Below are 20232 nucleotides of genomic sequence, written 5' to 3'. Positions count from 1 at the left end.
AATAACAGCAGGAGAAAATGAAGTAAACAGTGTGGTGAGGAAGTTGGACTTTGGGGGAAAAAAAAGTAGATGAAGACAAAGGAATAAAGTTACATAGCCAGCAGTAAATTAACAATTAAATCTTTGAGGTTAAAATGTAAGTTAATATTGTTGTCTTACACTTAATTATGATGTTTTGTAAAAAATAAACTTGAAAGAAATGAAAAGGAGATCGAGAATTTCATAAAAACCATATAGGTGCAGATTTATACAAAGATAGGAATTATGTGAAAGGTTTGAGAACAAGTTACAAATAAGGAGACAATTAAAGAAATAAGACGTGACAGTAGTAACTGAAAATGAGTAGGAACTGAAAACTTGATTCTTATAGAATAAAACAGGGACCCAGTGCAGGAAAATATAGAATGTAAAATAAATAAGGCCTGAAGCCTAATCCATGACCTAAAGTTAGTGATAAAGTAATCATTTACATAAAACAGAACTTTAAACTTAGTTACACTGCACTGTAAGGGTGTACGTAATTAAATAAATTAAATTTATTAAAAATTAAATAAATTAATGAAATTAATAAATAAATAAAAATGAATTAATAAAATAATTAAATTAATTAAATAAAGCAAAGAATGACTATCTCTAAATTTAAAAATTTCTCAAACTGTCAGTTTATCACAAAAATATTATTTTAAAATGTTGAGAATCACCCTTAAAGTGACTAAGAGAACATAAATAGAATGGATGGTTAGTTTTCATTAACTAATCTGAGAAAAATAAATAATAAACAAGTAAAAAAATAAATTGCTTAAATCCCTTCATTTATTGAAAATTACATTTCTACTTTTATGAATATATTTCCAAATGGAATTTGCTTTTTGAAAAAACACTGATTTTTAATATGACATCATTTCTTTAATAGTACACTGCAAATAAAGTCTTGTGTATTAATGACACCTACATACAATGACACAAATATTAGAATCATAGAATCATAGAATCATTAAGGTTAGAGAAGACCCTTAAGATCATCGAGTCCAACCATTAACCTATCACTGCCAAGTCTACCACTAAACCATGTCCTCGAGCACGACACCTACCCGTCTTTTAAATACCTCCAGGGATGGGGACTCAACCACTTCCCTGGGCAGCCTGTTCCAATGCCTGACTACACTTTCGGTGAAGAAGTTTTTCCTAATATCCAACCTAAACCTCCCCTGGCGCAGCTTGAGGCCGTTTCCTCTCGTCCTGTCGCTTGTTACTTGGCAGAAGAGACCGACCCCCACCTCGCTACAACCTCCTTTCAGGTAGTTGTAGAGAGCGATAAGGTCTCCCCTCAGCCTCCTCTTCTCCAGGCTAAACAACCCCTGTTCCCTCAGCCGGTCCTCGTAAGACTTGTGCTCTAGACCCTTCACCAGCTTCGTTGCCCTCCTCTGGACATGCTCTAGTACCTCGATGTCCTTCTTGTAGTGAGAGGCCCAAAAGTGAACACAGCATTCGAGGTGCGGCCTCACCAGTGCCGAGTACAGGGGGATGATCACTTCCCTAGTCCTGCTGGCCACACTATTTCTGACACAAGCCAGGATGCTATTGGCCTTCTTGGCCACCTGAGCACACTGCTGGCTCATATTCAGCCGGCTGTCGACCAACATCCCTAGGTCCTTTTCTGCCGGGCAGCTTTCCAGCCACAGCCACTCTTCCCCAAGCGTATCACGTTGCATGGGGTTGTTGTGACCCAAGTGCAGGACCCGGCCCTGAGCCTTGTTGAACCTCATACAGTCGGCCTTGGCCCATCGATCCAGCCTGGCCAGATCCCACTGTAGGGCCGTCCTACCCTCCAGCAGATCAACACTCCTGCCCGACTTGGTTCGTCTGCAGGCTTACTGAGGGTGCACTCAATCCCCTCATCCAGATCATTGATAAAGATATTGAACAGGACTGGCCCCAACACTGAGCCCTGGGGAACACCACTTGTGACCGGCTGCCAACTGGATTTAACTCCATTCACCACACCTCTTTGGGCCCGGCCAGCCAGCCAATTTTTTACCCAGCGAAGAGTACGCCTGTCCAAGCCGCGACCAGCCAGTTTCTCCAGGAGAATGCTGTGGGAAACGGTGTCAAAGGCCTTACTAAAGTCCAGGTAGACAACATCCACATCCACTAAGCGGGTCACCTTGTCATAGAAGGAGACCAGGTTAGTCAAGCAGGACCTGCCTTTCATAAACCCATGCTGACTGGGCCTGATCCCCTGGTTGTCCTTTACATGCCACGTGATGGCACTCAAGATGATCTGCTCCATAACCTTCCCCAGCACCGAGGTCAGGCTGACAGGCCTGTAGTTCCCCAGATCCTCCTTCCGGCCCTTCTTGTACATGGGCGTCACATTTGCTAGCCTCCAGTCAACTGGGACTTCCCTGGTTAGCCAGGACTGCCAATAAATGATTGAAAGTGTCTTTGTAAGCACTTCCGCCAGCTCCCTCAGTATCCTTGGGTGGATCCCATCCGGCCCCATAGACTTGTGTGTGCGTCTACGTGGTGTAGCAGGTCGCTAACCATTTCCCCTTGGATTATGGGGGCTTCATTCTGTTCCCTGTCCCTGTCTTCCAGCTCAGGGGGCTGGGTACCCAGAGAACAACTGGTCTGACTATTAAAGACTGAGGCAAAGAAGGCATTAAGTACCTCAGCCTTTTCCTCGTCCTTTTGGTGTTCAGAAGGACATAAGTGGTCAGATAATAATCTAAAATCAAATATAACTGTTTTTTTCATAGTTCTAGCAAGCTTGACACTTTCTTGCTCTACACAGCTAATGATTTTTCATTCTTAGATAATGCCAGTGTTAAAGATAGCAGTATTGACTCTTTCAGTCTTTTGCATCTTTTAAGAACTCAAATGAGATGTCAGTTATGATAGTAAGTTTTATGATTCGGATACCTGCCTAGTAACTTATCTCAGACTATGAACTCAGTCCATATAGATTATCTAAAATATCAGCCATTTACCTGCTTATGAGATTATATTCATAGCACTAATGTCTTGATATATTACATCAAAAATTTATTCTCAGTATGCCATATAATAAAGTTACATTACAGTAAAAACTTTTCAAACCAAAAATCTGTGTAATAACAATTCTTTTATTACACACAAAAGAAACCTTAATTAAATTAATTCTCTGCTCTGATCCCTTATTTTTTTAATGCCATTCAAATATTTAACTAACAGTCTTAATCATACAATAAAAAAAGCATACTTTTGAAATCTCCATCTCCAAATGTCAGTGGATAAGCTCCTGGCTTTTCAATCTTGTACATTTCCTCTATAAAAAGGATTCTGCAGTCATTTATTGCATCTTCTGGGCCTCTGAAAAATAAAAATATAATAAAGTACATTGAACTCTGTTTCTCAGTCAGCCTCTATAATTGGCAAACCCTAAGCAAAGTATAGTTAACTCGCATCTGTTTTATCAATGATAAAATAGTTTTTATTGACTTCACAAACATAATTCAATGCAGTGTTCTAATGTAGCAAAATCAAAACACGGTATACAGTCTACTTAGTGGCACAAATGAAGAACATCCCAATACAATGTTTCATTGTCCAGCTTGATTCTTCTAAGAATACTTCTAATATAATACACACCACAACAGTGATTTTATCTTAAACCAACACACAGTTATGCCTCATTTTACTTCTAAATATCAGGAAACTTTGAATTGAAAGTATATTCAATTGAAAGTATATATGTATACATGCATGTTTGTGTCCGTGCGCGCGCACGTGTGTTTGTGTGTATATAATGCAAAATATAGAAATATAAATATGTAATTTTTGGCTGGAGGAGAGAAGAGAAAGAAGAAAGAGGGGACAAGAAAAGGATGCCTTTAGTAACAGGTTAGACAAATGCCTTTCAGAAATAACAACAGATACAGTTTATCTTAAAGAATTGTCTAAGAGGAACTCATTCAGTCCCTTCCAACCTTGCTGTTTATGATTACTTAGATGCTGAATTTAGTTACTGTATCTCAACTAGGACCTTGGGACAGGGGATAATCACAATGATGAGTGGCTCTAAATCACATCAATCAAGGATTCCCTTTAAGAAGCTTTGTTACCTATAGGGAAATAAGCTACGTGTGTGCAAGAAGTCTATAGACAGGTTTTTTTGACACGTAAACTTTAATAGAGCTGGTCAAGAATGTTTCAGCAAATTGTTAGACCACATGCCACTATGTTATGATGAGAGCTATTTTGAGAAATGAACCAGAAGTAACATTCTGCATCTCAACAAAAACATGTCTTCAAAGCTCAAGCAGCAAGTACCAAAGGTGTTAGATGAAAAAAAGATATTATCTTGGATATGGAATTATACCACATGAATATATATAAACATCAGTAAGGGAATCTATAGAAACTGAAATTCCAGGTCTAAATAGAAAAAAATATAGCATTAGGACTGCATTATTGTGCACCCAAACAACATGATAATAGCAACTATGAGATGTTGAAGGCCATCAGACATACTAAGAAAGGAAACATAAAAATACTAGATCGGGTACTAGACCCAATGTCAAGATTAAATTTTTAGACACTGCCAATGATGGTTCCTTGGAGCAGCTAGCCAGGAATCCACAAAAGCTGAAGAACTCTTGGTCCTGAGTGACTTGGTCCACTCTGCAAGACCTGGTTCATTGCATTATTCCGTTGCTCTGTAATGATGTACTTAAATTCAGTATCTTTGCAAGAGCAAGAAAAGCCAAGTTACGTTCAATTTCAAAAAGGAAAATTAAATAGAAATACAAAAGCTTCCTCAAAAAATAATTAAGAGTAAAATCTCTACAGGCAGTGTGAAGACTACTTAGACAAGATACTGGACACTGAGAACAAATGTGCACCACCTATCAAAATATCAAGAATGAGTGAAAGGAATCCAAGCAAGGCTAAACAGCAGGGAAATGGAAATTACAAGAAGCAAGAAAGCATCCTACAAAAAGCAGAAGTTGTGTCTAAATGAGGAAGATAGAAAGGCTCAAAATCCATCAGGTTAAATGTAAAAACACAATAAAAAGACAGCGATCTACAAAATGCAAAAACGTTTGGAAAAGCACTGATTAAGAGCAGAAAGCCCAACACAATCTGTAGAACTAACAGATGATTGAAATACAAAACTATGACATATTTAAAGATCTTTACTGCTACCTTCCATTATTGCTACTCTAATGAATTTCTCAAATTCATAATATATTTGCTTGGAGAAAGATGTATAGTGAATCTGTAGTGAACTGATTTTACTGTTAGCCTTGAATTAATCCAAAGATTTAAATAAGACAACTCATGGTATTGAGAGAGGCCCTTGCTAAATTCAAAACTTCAAATGCCTTAATATATTAACTGAGTGAAGAAAAAGTGAGTGTTCATCAACCTTGAAGTCTAGCAAACAAAAAAGACAAAGCAGCATTTGAACTTTTTTGGTATTGTGACTCTCATTGTCAGCCAGCTACCGAAGTCTGGATAAAATATGAGAGGTTTGTCTCCCAGTGACCCTCCGCCAACAGGTACATATATGCTTCCTTGAAAGTTCAGAGACAAAAAACATAATGCCCTAATTACTAATAATTGGTTTCACCGTGAAATAAATACTTCCCAAAGAAAGGAAGAATAGATGAATTTCAGAGATACTGTAAATTGAGTTGCAAGTTCTCTGGGGTATCAGAGAAACAGGAATGACCACTCTGAACTGAAAATAATGAAGTATGATCAGAGTCATAAGAGTCCAACATTCTTGGGCAGACCTGATCTGTGCTTATAGCATCACAGCTTTGCTGATATTTGTATTTAAGCTGCATTAAGTCTGGTTTGGATAGGCTTTAGAAACACTACAATGACAACCTTTAACTGCAGTGCAGATACAGAACAAATGAGAATTATTAATATATGGTTAGATCTACTGTTGCAATGATTTTTTGGGGGGGATCTTTGTTCAGTTTTGCTCTTCTCTTTGATAATGTTCTCTAATTTTTCTTGGTTTCCCAAAAAATGAAGTAATGATGACAAATTTTTCAAGAGTTTTCCACTAGGGTTTGACTGAGAAATGAGTAAAGAAATACCACATAACAGATATGCAAGTCAAAAATACAGTAAAAAATACATTTTCCTCATCACAAGTTTTATTGACTCTACACCATCACTATATACAATGTAAACATACATGCCCTTGTTATTTCCTGTCATTGTGCCAGCAACTCAATGACACCTTTGTCAAAAGCAATAAAGATCAATAAAAAGTTGTATTATTTTGAATCAAATATTCAAGCCCTCTTAAACTTAATACTGAAGAGAGAAAGAGTCAGTGAATGGAAAAACTGCAAGTGTTCTGCCTCCCTTTACTGCCTGCCAAGTTTTTTTCTTAAGTAGTTAACAAATAATTAATCACCTAAAAATAAGTCTCTCATGATAAATTACAGTTTTTATTGAAAAGAATTAATAACTAACACTAACACTAAAGGATTAATTGTACAAACCCAAATACCTGAAATCAAGTAATTCCCGTTGAAGCATATTCTTTACACAAGTTTATCAGTTCCAGGAAGTTTATCTTGTACTTTTACCATTAATTGAGATGAATGACTGGGGTAACTCAGGTGACTCAGAATTATACCTGGATGAATCATAAGAAACATCAGGGCTCATAAAATCTTGCTTTCTGCATACTGTCATAGTTGATTGGCCACATGTATAAGCTATTAACACATCAATGAAGCCTGAACACTTAGTCAGGCAGAATACTCACTGAAATAAATAAGATTCTACTTAGAAAATGTACTTTATCTGGTCAAATAAATTCACCATCCTGGAATACAATATTTCTCTATTGTGGCTTTTTCAAATTTCTTCCACAGGGTAGTGAAATAAGAATACTATAGGGAGTCATATCTACTTACCATCTTCAAAATTTAAAAATAACTATCAGGTTACTTAGGTTTAAAAAAAAAATTTAAAATTGATCCATGAAATTTCTAACTGAAATAAAGAGTTTTTATTAGATAATGTAGACACCACCTGAAATATCTGTTTTTGCCAAAATAAAGCATATTTTGGTTAACCCATTTTAATGGCAGGGGGAGGGAACAAAAGAACCCTTGCCACAAAAAAAACTACCCCAAAGAGCAGTTTTAAAAACATTATCAATAATCAAAGGTTCATATAAATGAACCTCTGGACAGTTTTGTTTTGCAGAAGGTCATGAAGTCCATTTCTGCAGTTCACCAAATGTCATACACATATTAAATGCATTACAATAAATATAATGGAAAAACCATAAGGACAGTCAAGCAGCGGAGCAGGCATCCAGAGAGGTTGTGCAGTCTCCATTCTTGGAGGTTTTCAAGATCAGACTGAATAAAGCCCTGAGCAACCTGGTCTGACATCATAGCTGACCCTGCTTTGAGAAGTTGGACTAGAGACAACTTGAGGCTCCTTCCAACCTGAATTATCCCATGATCTTGAGATCTCTGGATTGTTTTTAATTTTAAAAAATACTTCTCCCTTGCTAAGTTTGTGGTTAATAATTCAAACTTCCTATTCAATGTCTTGTTTTAGATTTGAGGGTGTTTTTTTCTTAAATGACAATTGTCTCCAAAATTAATTCATATGCCTCCTCTACATTTTGAACCACAGGAAGCCATAATATACTGAAATATTTCATCTAAGTCACTCCTGTTAACCCAAATTTAAAAGCAATACTCAAAACAGATTTGCATATGCTTGCAAAAGCTACCAACTCAAGGTCTTTCACATTTAAAAAATGCAACTATTTCTGGTACGTAAGCAAAATATTAAATTGCGGCTCATCATAAAAATATTCTGCCAGTCTCTCCCAATCAATCATGTCCTACATTAGAAATGTTCATAAAAATTCAACATTCCTCCATTCTTACAATAAAAAGCATTCTAAAATTTGAATGGTTAAAATCATTTTAAGGAAAATACTTTTAGAATTACGATACTGTTTGTTGTGGTGAAATTTAGAAGGTGCCACCACTAAAGCAAACATTTTCTTAGCTAAAAAGAAACGTTCACTTCAATTTACACTGTAACAGTTTCACTCTTGGTAACACATGCATCCCCGTGTCTCCATCCTCCTACAGAGCTGGAGACAACAAACTGAATCCAACTGCCTTCGGTTCCTTTATGAATATGATATGGTAAGAAAAGGACTCTGTGTCAAAGGGACAAAGAAAGCTAGCAAGAGAGGAGAAGGCTAGCAGTGAATTCTTCAAGGAAACTGTAAAGACTGCATTCTTTAAGATGGGGAAAATAAGCAATGTCACAGCCTATTTAAAGTTGTCATGTGGATTTATGCAAAAAACTACTGAATTTCTGAAGAACTATACCTAAGTTCCTAAAATTAAACAGGTGTACTGGGTCTGGCTAGGATGGTGTTAATTTTCTTCATAGCAGCCCACATGGTGCTGTGCTTTGGATCTGTGACTAAAACAGCGTTGATAACACACCAGTGTTTTGGCTACTGCTGAGCAGTGCTTATACAGTGTCAAGGCTTTCTCTTTTTCCTACTCCACATAGATAGGTTGGTTATCAATTGCATTTTAGATGTAAACCCTATGGTAAAGGAAGACCTATGGGGATGTCCCACTGAGGCCCAGTGGCACCCACTAGTCAAAAAGGGTCCTGATCCACTCAGAGCCCATTTATTGTCAATAGGCTCTTGCTTTACAGGTACAGAACCCAGGTATCATAAGAGGTAGTTTCTGCTATGCCCGTTCTGTTATCTACCCATCTCCCTGAAGATGCAGCTATAGTTACCACCAAACCTCCTTGTCTCCGGGTGGTTAAAAATCCCTCTAAGCCTGTGCAAAAGGGCCCTGACCCAAAGCACCTTGAAGCATGGAAAGACTATTTGGCCCTGGGCATTCCTGAAAAGGCAATCCTCATTTTGTTAGCAAGGGGTGGCAAGATGTGCAAGCCTCATATCAGGAATGGGAGAATGCTTTTTTTAGGCCCCATTCTGTTCAATATTTTTATCAATGATCTGGATGCAGGAGTTGAATGCACCATTAGCAAGTTTGCTGATGATGCTAAACTGGGAGGTGCTGTTAACTCTCTCAAGGGACAAGAGGCTTTGCAGAGGGATCTAGATAGATTGGAGCATTGGGCAATCATCAGTGGCATGAAATTTAACAAGAACAAATGCCCGATTCTGCACCTGGGATGGAGTAATGCCAGGTACAAGTATAAATTGGGAGAGGAGTGGCTGGAGAGCAGCCCTGCAGAAAGGGATCTGGGGGTGCTGGTCGACAGCAGGCTCAATAGGAGTCAGCAGTGTGCCCTGGCAGCCAAGAGGGCAAACCGCATCCTGGGGTGCATCAAACACAGTATAACCGGCTGGTCAAAAGAGGTGATTATCCCACTGTATTTAGCACTGGTGCAGCCTCACCTTGAGTACTGTGTGCAGTTCTGGGCCCCACAATTTAAAAAGGATCTTAAGGACCTTGAATGCATCCAGAGGAGGGCAACAAAGCTGGTGAAAGGGCTGGAAGGCATGTCCTATGAGGAGCGGCTAAGGATTCTGGGCTTGTCTAGTTTGGAGAAAAGGAGGCTGCGGGGTGACCTCATTGCTCTCTGCAGCTTCCTGAGGAGGGGAAGTGGAGAGGGAGGTGCTGATCTCTTCTCCCTGGTATCCTGTGACAGGACGTGTGGGAACAGTTCAAAGCTGTGCCAGGGGAGGTTCAGACTTGACATTAGGAAGCATTTCTTTACAGGGAGGGTGGTCAAACACTGGAACAGGCTTCCTAGAGTGGTGGTCGATGCCCCATGCCTGTCAGTGTTTAAGAGGCATTTGGTCAATGCCCTTAATAACATGCTTTAACTTTTGGTCAGCCCTGAAGTGGTCAGGCAGTTGGACTAGATGATCGTTGTAGGTCCCTTCCAACTGAACTATTCTCCTCTCCTCTCCTCTTCACTTCACTTTCCTTGCCCTTTCTGATATTCACAAACTCCTTGGGGATCGCCCCCTTACACTTAAGGTTTTACATCCTATTCTTCATTATGTCCTTTGCAATGTTCCTTTCCTGAAGGACGTGCACAATCCATTACCGTTCAGCATTGGGTTTTTGGTATCTCCACTATCATTGACAGAGTCTGACCTTGAGGTCCCAACCATTTATTCTCACCCCTCTCTCCTTTCCCTATTCTGCAGCTACCAATGATCCCTCCAACTCGCCTATTACAGAAGCCTCTCCTTTCGCCACCCTCACAAGCTCTTGTAGGGACTACAGTGCGAGCATGTATTCCCCCTACCAATACCATCACCATAGCTCTAATTACAGAGGTACTAGGATTAGATTTGTATGAAGGCATTCTGAAAAGAGTAACTCAAATAACTACCTGCTGCTTGACTTGTAGCCTAGACAGGGTGCATTTTGTTCTTTTCTTGTAGATTGTCTCCTTTGACATCCTGCTACTCTGAAGAAGAAATCTCAATTTCCTATGACTCTTGGTTCACTAAACTTACAGGACAAATGGGAATATCTGGCTCATGGAATCCACTATTTTAATATTGCCAGATCCATGATCTATCGCGTAGATCATCGACAATGGGACTGGCAAGGAACGAAAGGATGGCAATCAGTAGACATTGAAGCTTGCATCCCTGAGTCAGGTCTGGAATTCGTGTGTGAAGGAAATTCCTTTAGAACATTTGATATGTGCCTTAATTCCCCTAGCAGAGGACAAACCCCAGACCTGGCTCAGCTGCGGAAATATAGTATGTTAATGTTAACCTAATGATGAGTAGCAAACAAAAACTAAAAGTTTTAGGGTTTTTTTGCTTGTTTAAGAATGTAAATAGACTTTCCATATTAGCCAAAGAAATCTTACCCCAGCAGAATTTTAGCATGAACCTCTTTGTTAGTCCTTGAAATTTCTCTCAGAGAGGTAATTTCTGCATCAAACCAGAATCCTCTTTCTTCTGGAGCCTCAACATTGTAGTTAACCATCACCACATCACCCACTTTTAGTTCACTCCACTTCAGAATGGTTCTTGCTCGTGGTCGAAGATTTTTGGTGTCCATTTCTACTATGCCATTCTCTGGATACCTTGAAAGGCAAAAATGAACAGAAGTAACAATTAGTACTCCCAAAGTAGTAAGAAGTAAGTTAGACAAATGTTTTCCAGAAGCACAATTTTCCAAATAACTTCTGGGAGTGTTAATGCTTAACTCTGTTTAAAAATTTGATCTAGTATGTTTTTTCTAAATTTTATATTAGTCTAAATGCTGACTAGTGACTTGACTAATCTCATAGCAGAAAAAGCATCTAGCAATCCAAAGGGAAAAAAAATCCATGAACATTTGATGATTTCTTTTTATAAGTTCAAGTTTCCACATAGGCACAGATCAAATTTGTTCTCAGTAAAGTCAAAGGACTCAATTAAGCCAACAGTGAAAAAGCAACAAAGATTAAAACTCAAATCTTCAGAACTGCTCAATTCTAGTTTAACTTGGCTTTCATACATTTGTTACATTTCTACCAATTTTAATAACAACATAGCTAAGACAATGTTAGCTCATTAAAAAAAAATCAAAACTACAAACACAGCATGTATAAAAAAAAATCTCGTGATGAAGATTGCACGAGTCCACATTCCATTTACCAAACAATGTTTAAAAAATGGCTAACTGCAGAAATCCATAACCAAAATCATGACTATTTCTAAGACTTTCTAATAGACATAGGAGCTAATAGTTTTAAAGTGTTTTCTCTCTTCAGTTATAAAATTAAAACCCTATTATGTTAAATCAGAGAAGCATTACTTCAGGATTTCTCTTAATGAGATACAGTAAGGGTTGCAAAATTATAAGAAATAAAGAATAGGCAGAAAGAAAAAAGTGCACTAAAAGACATTTATGGGATTTTGGGTTCTTTGGCAGTTTTTTTTTTAACTAGAAACCTGATTATCCCCCCCTCCCCTATCCCAGCTATATTATGAATAATTTCTAGTGAGCTCTATTCCCTTTTCAAGTTGAGAGACGTTCATTTAGAACAATTAAAGTAGGGCTATTTGAATGGCATTGTACTACAGTTAAAGAGCATAAATTAATAAAAAAGAGGTGCTTAAGGTTTTGGAGGTGCCAATTCTGTTTAATAACATAGTCTTAAATTCTCTGTGTAAAGCCATTTTGCAGTGACTGTAGAGGTTGCATAGCCTCCTTATGATGTGCTGGAAAAACTGTGCAATGTGGACACTGAAAATAACCGTAGGAAAAGGAAGGTGAACTGTTATAAAAAGATAGAAATATAACCTCTTAAACTAAAACAGGTTAAGAAGAGAAGAGAAGAGAACAAAAGAAAAGAAAAGAAAAGAAAAGAAAAGAAAAGAAAAGAAAAGAAAAGAAAAGAAAAGTTAAGTTCTTCCATCAGCTCTGAACTACATGTCTTCCAGGAGTTTATTAAGAAACTTAGCAAAAACAAAGCACACTTGAGAGCCCTTCTCTTCACTCATTTGTGCTTGACTTCTGAACTTCCAGACTACAGGAGAACTGTAAAGGAACAATATTCATCCTTATTACTCCATGGTTTTCTCTGGATGCCAAGTTAGTCCTGAAGTCATTATATAAGAAGTTACAGTCATCTTTACCTTCCTCTCTTCCAGCACAGACATGCATCTGATCTCAGACAGTATTATCAATTTAAGAAAAAAGTTCCTGATTTACAAAAAAGGAAAAATTCAAAGTGACATGGTTTGAGGAAAGTATAATTGTAATATTTTCTTTAGAAAAAAACCCACATGTAACCTTTTAACCATTCACCTGATGAAATTAAAAAGCCATTCTACTTGAATAATCAAGACATTCATCTGGTTTTAGTCTAAATCAATACCTCTGTTATCCAGAAGCTGGATCAAGGATAAAAAACAAGGATATTCTTATGTACTGCAAAAACCACACTGTTTACATGACTTCTCCATCTCTCTATTTATTCTACAACTTTTAGTAATGGGGTGCTCTAACTTTACAGATATGAGGGCAAAAGTGTGTCAACTGAATATATCTTCCTCCTCTAGGTCTCACAATTTCTGCCTGATGTGCAAGAAGTCTCATTATTAAAAGACTACCAGGTGCAGAGGCTTTTACAGTTGTTACCACTCACCTTAAGCCTGGTCTAAGGAATCCTTTCAATAAGCTAAGGCACACCAATATTTATATTCAATGGGACACAGGAGAGAAGCAGCTGGCATTCATATTTGTCCATAGCCAACATAACAGATTGAACATCTAGATACTTTTTTATAACTGGAACACCACTTGTCACAAACCTTTGAGATTGAGTCTAACTCACACTTTTAGAATCATGTCTAAGTACATTAAGCACTATAATGCTGTTCCTCATTACATCATGTAAGTAATAAATTGTACTTTTATAGTAAAATTCTGACCTCAGATATATCTAATACTGTAATTCCACAAAAACTAGTATGTTTTCCATCTTATGACCTCCACCATCTAGACTATTTCTCTCCTTCCCTTTCACTTGTCCTAAATAACAAACCAAAATAAGCATAGAGAAAATATTTAGGTAGTGCTACTTACTCCATGTCAAATTTCATCCTATATTTAAACATGTTATTTGTATGAATGACCACAATGTTAAATTAAAACCTAAACTCTCAAATATACATGATGAGTATGTAACTAAGGTAGCAGAAAATGGGAATATGCAGGGCTACATAAATCAAGCTAATACAAGAGAAAAAAACATCCTCTTAAAAAGGCTCAAAAACTAAGAAAATACTGTAAAATTTTCATTTTTCTCACTTTCCCTAAGAATCCATGTCAGTAAAACCTGAATAAAAAAATATGGCTAGATACAATTATGGTTAGTAAAGGTATTTTCTTATTTATTGACTTTCTTTTAAAATCTTGTGGTGACCTTAAGAGACAACAGAAGTTACGTGCAGTAATTACGCATCATCAAGGCCTTCTGTTTCTCACTCTGCCCCCACAGCAAGTAGGCTGGGTGTGTGCAAGCAGTTGGGAGGAGACACTGCTGGGACAGCTGACCCGAACTGACCAAACTGACCAAAGGGATATTCCATGCCATGTGACTTTGTGCTCAGCAATAAAAGCTCAGGGAAAGAGGAGGAAGGTTGGGGATGTTTGTGGTTATGACGTTTGTCTTCCCAAGCAACCGTTATGTGTGCTGAGGCCCTGCTTTCCAAGAAGTGGCTGGATATCTGCCTGTTGATGGGAATTAGTGAATGAATTCCTCTTTTTGCTTGGATTGCACGCACAGCTTTTGCTTCACCTTTTAAACTGTATCTCGATGCACACGTTTTCTCATCTTCCTTCTGCTTTCTCCCTGTCCTGCAGGAGAGGGGAGTGAGCGAGCAGCTGTGTGGGTACTTGGCTGCTGGCCAGGGTCAACCCACTATACCCCCTGTGACAATACAGGCTGCGGAATGACTGGCTGGGTAGCAGCTCTGCAGAAAAGGGCCTGGGGGTCCTGGTAGACAGCAAGCTGAACATGAGCCGGCAGTGTGCCCTGGCAGCAAAGAAGGCCAACAGCATCCTGGGCTGTGTCAACAGGAGCATAGGCAATAGATTGAGGGAAGTGACTATTTCCCTTTACTCAGCACTTGTTAGATCATATCTAGAATATTATGCCTGGTTTAGGTCCCTCAATGCAAGGAAGATGCTGACAAGCTGGAGTTAGCCCAGTGGAGGGCTGGCAAGATGGCTGTCAAGATGTGCTCTGTGAGGAGAGGCTGGGGGACTAGGCTTGTTCAGTCAGGTGAAGGAAAAGCTTGGTGGGGGGATGGTGGTGGTGGCAGCTAATAGCAGCCTTTCAATACCTACAAGGAGGTTGGAGGACATCTTAGCATGGTCTTCTCCCCCCGCCCCCAAGAAAAACACAATCATGCTCCAGTATAAATAAAGCTGATTAAGGTTCTCGACTACAGAGGTGCAAGATATATTATGTCAACATTCGACTTGCTCTTGAATTGACCAGTGTCAATACTAATGGGACAGCTGGGGGGGGGGGGGGGGAACCAAACCCACAAAAACCCCCCAAAACAGCTCTAGATCTCCATTTAAGTGGAGACCTGTGGCATCTTTGGGGTTTGAAGACAGCTAGGAGAAATAGACCTGTACTAGGAAGCTTGGTCCAAAGAACTAGATCTATGACAGTGGAGGGCTTCATGTTGAGATCAAGGGTGAATAGCTATCTTCTGAATAAACATCACTGAGTAGTCAGTTCCAGATGTAAACAGAAAGAAAATGAATGTTTGATCCCCCCCCCCCCCCCCCCCCCTTTTTGTGTGTATGCATTGTCAGACTGGACCTTCCACAACAGCTGGGTATCAAACAATCTTTGCCGTAACACGAAGTCTCAGAAACAAAGCGTAGGTCTACTCCACGTTCCCAACCCCATCTCAAAACATTACAACAGACTCGTCCTTCAGCTGTAGCCTTCTTGGTGGACAGTTTTTCTTGACTGGATAATAAAACAAGCAGTGAAGGAGAACCAGTCTAGATACTGAGATGATCTCAGTGAGGATCTGAGCAGCTGTCAATCTGTGTCAGAGGCACATAGTCTTCTCCATAATGTAAGAAAGACATTTTGATGGCTTTATGGGCACCAGGCTTATGGTCTCCATCTGCAGGTCGCTTGTCAGAGACATGCAGTTTCCCAAAGCAGAAAAAGCAACTGCTTCCATCTCTGGCAGGAACGCTCCTGTTGTGGGCAAGGAGCTTAAAGCCCTTCAGCCAGGGTGAAATCATCTGCTGTAGGAGACAGAAGGAAGGAGAAATGAGCTACTTCAATGAAGAACAAAGTAAGAAAAGGCTGTCAAGGTGGATTGGTGTCACACAGCCTAGCCCAAATCTAAGCATCCAGGAACAGCAACCATGCACAGAACAAATAGGAACTAATAGTAGAATATGAACCTCAAAGAACAAGCACAAAGAGATGGCAAATAGGATAAGAACATCTGGAACTGAGAACTGAAGGATGCACAGTACACGCTACCCTATTTATCCATGTATTCTTCCTCCCTTGTGTTTGATATGTGTGCTCTACAGATACCAAAAAGGCAAAAAGACTAATGTCTGAAGCCAGTGTTATGAGTGCATGCACAACCACCCACCGTGTGAATGTGCATGTTAACTACCGCTCAAAGAACAAAGTGGGATGTTGAAAGGTAAATACAAAGTGTCACAAATGATGCCTTGTGTTTTGTCGTATGTAGGCTGTTAACTTTTACCGAAGTCTCTATTAGCTGATAAATGCATAGATCTTGCTTGCTAGAAAGTTTTAAAATAACTTTTCTCCCCGAAAGCTCAAACTTTTAACATTTCAGGCCAATCAAGTAAATGCCCATGACATAAGCAAAATTAGACATAATGTTTTAAGATGGTCACTGGCTAAGAACACAAACCTGTGAAAGATTGTGTTATAGGAAGACTAAGACGACTGTCTGCATCTACTGGAAATGCTAGATCTTAAGGTACACATGAAGTAAAATGGATGTTTTGTAAGCATAGGTACACCTATGCAAGTCAGATCAGCCTGACTATACTTTCTACTTCACAGGTGGCTTCTCCCTCGAATCTCTAACTCACATAAAATGACACCATCTACAAAAGAGGAACATAATTTAACTCCAGTAATTACAAACACACTCTCTCAAATTTTTGTCCTTTGCTCAATTAAATACTTCTGTGATGTTACACAATTAACCAATCTTAGAACCAGGCCTTTGAAACCATGCCATGATGCATATTTATCGTTTTAGAGACAATTTTTTTTCTTTTAGAATAGTTCAGTTGAAAGGGACCTGCGACGATCATCTAGTCCAACTGTAATAATACTGGGTGACTAAAGTTGTGAGAAAGTTCTGAATTTAAGTATTTCAATATTTTTTAAGTGCATTTTTGCTTTCAACACGGTAGCTATCTTTTTTTTTTTTGTGTGTGTGCGTGGACAAACATATCTGCAGTTAAAAAAATGATGGTTGCAGATATAAAACTGCATTTGAACACCATGTTCAGACAAAAAGCTATATTATCCTCCAAGGTAAGTATATAAAGAAAAGTTGTATCTAGTATTGCCAAGAGCAGCTAAAAGATGTTCAGCTTAGGTCTTCAACATTCTTGGTTTTTCCCTAGCAAAACCGGTTTAAATTGTAATTATTAAAAACAACAAAACTTGAAATCGATACCTAAAAAAATATTTTGAAAACTTGAATTGAATTTATCCTCAACAAGACTAATACTGAATATGCTTCTGTGTAAAGTAAACGTATGTTCCTTTACCTTTAATCTCACATGCCACAGTGCAATATTTTTGTTGTTCTCTGTAATAAAAAGTTCTCATTGATGCCATTGGTTTAGAAGCTTAGTTAGCTGCTTCAGCAAATTAAGGCATCATTAAAAAACCTAGGATCCAATTTATGTGAATGCATCAGCACAAAAGCTGGTGATGAGAAATCCCTGCAAATCCCACTGAGTTTATGGCACAAAGCCTCTACTCTAGCACGTCTGTCGTAGGTTCTGAAACTTGCTTGTACCACAGATTTAAAAAATAAAAAAATCCCTTTGTACCCTCGCTCCAGCTCAGAACTGATTTTATGTTCCCAGTCATCAGATTCTCTACGAGAAACCTCTACGTGAAATGCAGACCTGTCATCTCATGCATAAATATTACTTTTAAAACAAAATTTAAACAATTCGAGCACCAGAATTTGCTCCCATGAAACACTCGTTTAGACTTCAATGGAAGGACCTGAATATGAGCAGAGTAGTTTTTAAAGAAAATATTAACTTATATTTTACATAGAAAAACAAGTACAGAAAAATCCAATGCATAGTTTCCTTTCCTTAGAGATAGGGATTCTGAGTTTCATAAAGTCAAGATAAAGTTAATACTTCACAGGAACTTGTGAATAAAAGAAAACAAACCTCATTACTCTCAGGATATTCATTATATCTGACTGAAAGACATCATGGCTTTTTAATATTTCTTTCCTTGGTTGCAATATTGAACTTACTCTCTTTGATTCCAAGTTTCTTCAACAAAATTCTTTGTTTATACACACCAAATCATAACATATGATGTCCTCAAAATAATATCAGAAGCACTTACTCATCATACTTGATATGATAAATAGCTTCTTCATCAGTGTCCATGCAGTCTGAGTAAGATGTGGATGGTGTACTGTCCAAATAATTTGCATTCTCTCTAGAATGATCTTGACTTAAGTTTCCATTAGTCCTTTTGTAAGAATTGCCACTCTTTACTTGAGCTTTACCATTCTTATGTCCTTTCGTTGCTCGAGTAACATTTTCTATATGTGCTTCAAACCAGGCTCCAATGCTGACATCACGGGCATCCACCAATTCGTTTATCTAAAAGGAAAATTTGATAATGAATATTTATTTTCTATAATCCTGGTTAAGAACAGAAAGGAAAACTGACTAAACTACTTAACTGTCAGTGAAAAAAATTCTACACTGCTGATTTCATACTGGTTTGGGCTTGGGTAAGTTAGAGCAATGTTCAGTCATTCAAGCGTTGTGCTTTAAGTATTTTATTCCTCTACTCTTAATAAGATCTGTTATGAACACAATTTGTAAAAAATATATTTTTAAAAGTTGAGGCTGATTTTTTTTTTTTTAACCTACAAATTAGCTTAATCTCTCTTTCCACTGAACTTTTTCTTGCTTCATGGAATTGTTCCTTATGACTAAAATAAGCACGTATACTTAAAATATTAGCCCACAACCAGATTTTAAGATTTCCCCGGACTTCCAAATTGGAATTATTACTTAACCCTGATTCTTTTTGACCTGCACTGCTGCTGAATCCTTCAATGTTTGAGAAAGGAGGGGGGAGGGAGATGGGCTCTCCAAGTCTAACAAGGCTGCTATCATAACCAATTGAGACTGGTGCTTCCATAAATCTTTCAACTGTAAGAAACAGAAGTCTCTCATGACTCTTCTCCTTTCTGTGCTCACAATAGTGCTGGTAGTAAGTTATGAAGCTACTCTATTGTAGAGCATGTTTCATTCATTCATTATCCTAACACATTTTCTCAAGCCTTCAACTAATTAAATACATATTACTTCAACAATACAAGGTTTTTCCTGTGATTCGAGTTAAACCACTGAGGTATACATCGCTTCAGTTACACAGGCGTTCTTTTAAAAGCTGTAGTGTGTAAACAGTTATTTTCTTTGAAATATTAACTGGATTAAAATAGTATAAAAAAAAAAAAACCCAAACACTTAAGGAACACCTTTATACACTTCACACCAAGTATAAGAAAACATTATTGCAGTAGAACTGCTATGGAGCCATACCAAGTGAAGAAGATAAGGCATATGGAAGAGGACTCTCAGATGAAACATTTAAAGTAAATTCTAAAAATGCTCAGAATAGGTTCAATTACTGTAAAATCAAATTGGGGGAACTACTTTTCACGCTCATTTTGGAAATAATATTTTAACAGGAGTGTTTCACAGATGCATTTTTAGTTTTACTTTATTTGCAAAACATCCTTTTCTTCTAATTTTTTTACATAAAGAAGGAAATTTACTATCTAAAGACCATCTAAATGTCCCTTTAAAAAAAAAACCAAAACCAAACAAACAACAAACAAACAAAAAACCAGAAAAATTGAGCCCAAAAGATAACACATTAACATAGCAGCCAACCTCGGGGCATGAACAAACTTGTTTTACCACACTATGATGCATACAAGAGAATTGTGCATTTCCAAAATGTTTAATAAGCAGGCTCTGTACTGATGCATAGATAGAACAATTATAAAACTCATTTTTCTGAGATAAATTTATAAGGCTGAATTGCCTCAGGGGCTGTATTATGTGTTTACAGTTTTTTAAAATGAGGGCAGTTTAATTTGCCACAGATGTGTATGGTTTAATTTATAGCCTTAATCAAGCAGCAAGACAGCGACAGAGATGGATATTTATTCTTACTACACCCAAAGACCAGCATCTGTAAACAAAACAACATGAATGATATTAATTATCAGTATTTAAATTGAAGCAGTCATTAGGTAATCTGAAGTACAAACGAAGGCAGTTCCTGAACTAACAAATTTACTGAGAGATAGAGGGTGAAAGGTAAGAATATAATGCATAAAGTATATATCATATTGAGCCAATTTCTTCTTACTTTTCACACGCTTCCTTGAAAAAAACC

General features: G+C 37.9%; 1 protein-coding gene across 1 annotated transcript in view; it reads right to left on the bottom strand.

Moving 5' to 3' along the window:
* The window catches only part of LOC309601984 (E3 ubiquitin-protein ligase UHRF2-like), a gene marked incomplete at both ends in the record, with an annotated part of 80759 nt that overhangs the window by 47918 nt on the left and 12609 nt on the right, over nucleotides 1–20232 (bottom strand). The window contains 3 exons of the mRNA XM_082335245.1: nucleotides 3242–3351; nucleotides 10885–11103; nucleotides 18151–18413. Of these exons, the coding sequence (XP_082191371.1) occupies nucleotides 3242–3351; nucleotides 10885–11103; nucleotides 18151–18413 (592 nt within the window). The remainder of the gene's footprint in view (nucleotides 1–3241; nucleotides 3352–10884; nucleotides 11104–18150; nucleotides 18414–20232) is intronic.

This window comes from Platalea leucorodia (genome assembly GCF_965183815.1).
Source record: "Platalea leucorodia genome assembly, chromosome: W".
Lineage (NCBI taxonomy): Eukaryota > Metazoa > Chordata > Aves > Pelecaniformes > Threskiornithidae > Platalea > Platalea leucorodia.
Note: the sequence above shows the minus strand (reverse complement) of the source record. Positions and strands in the feature narration are given on the sequence as shown.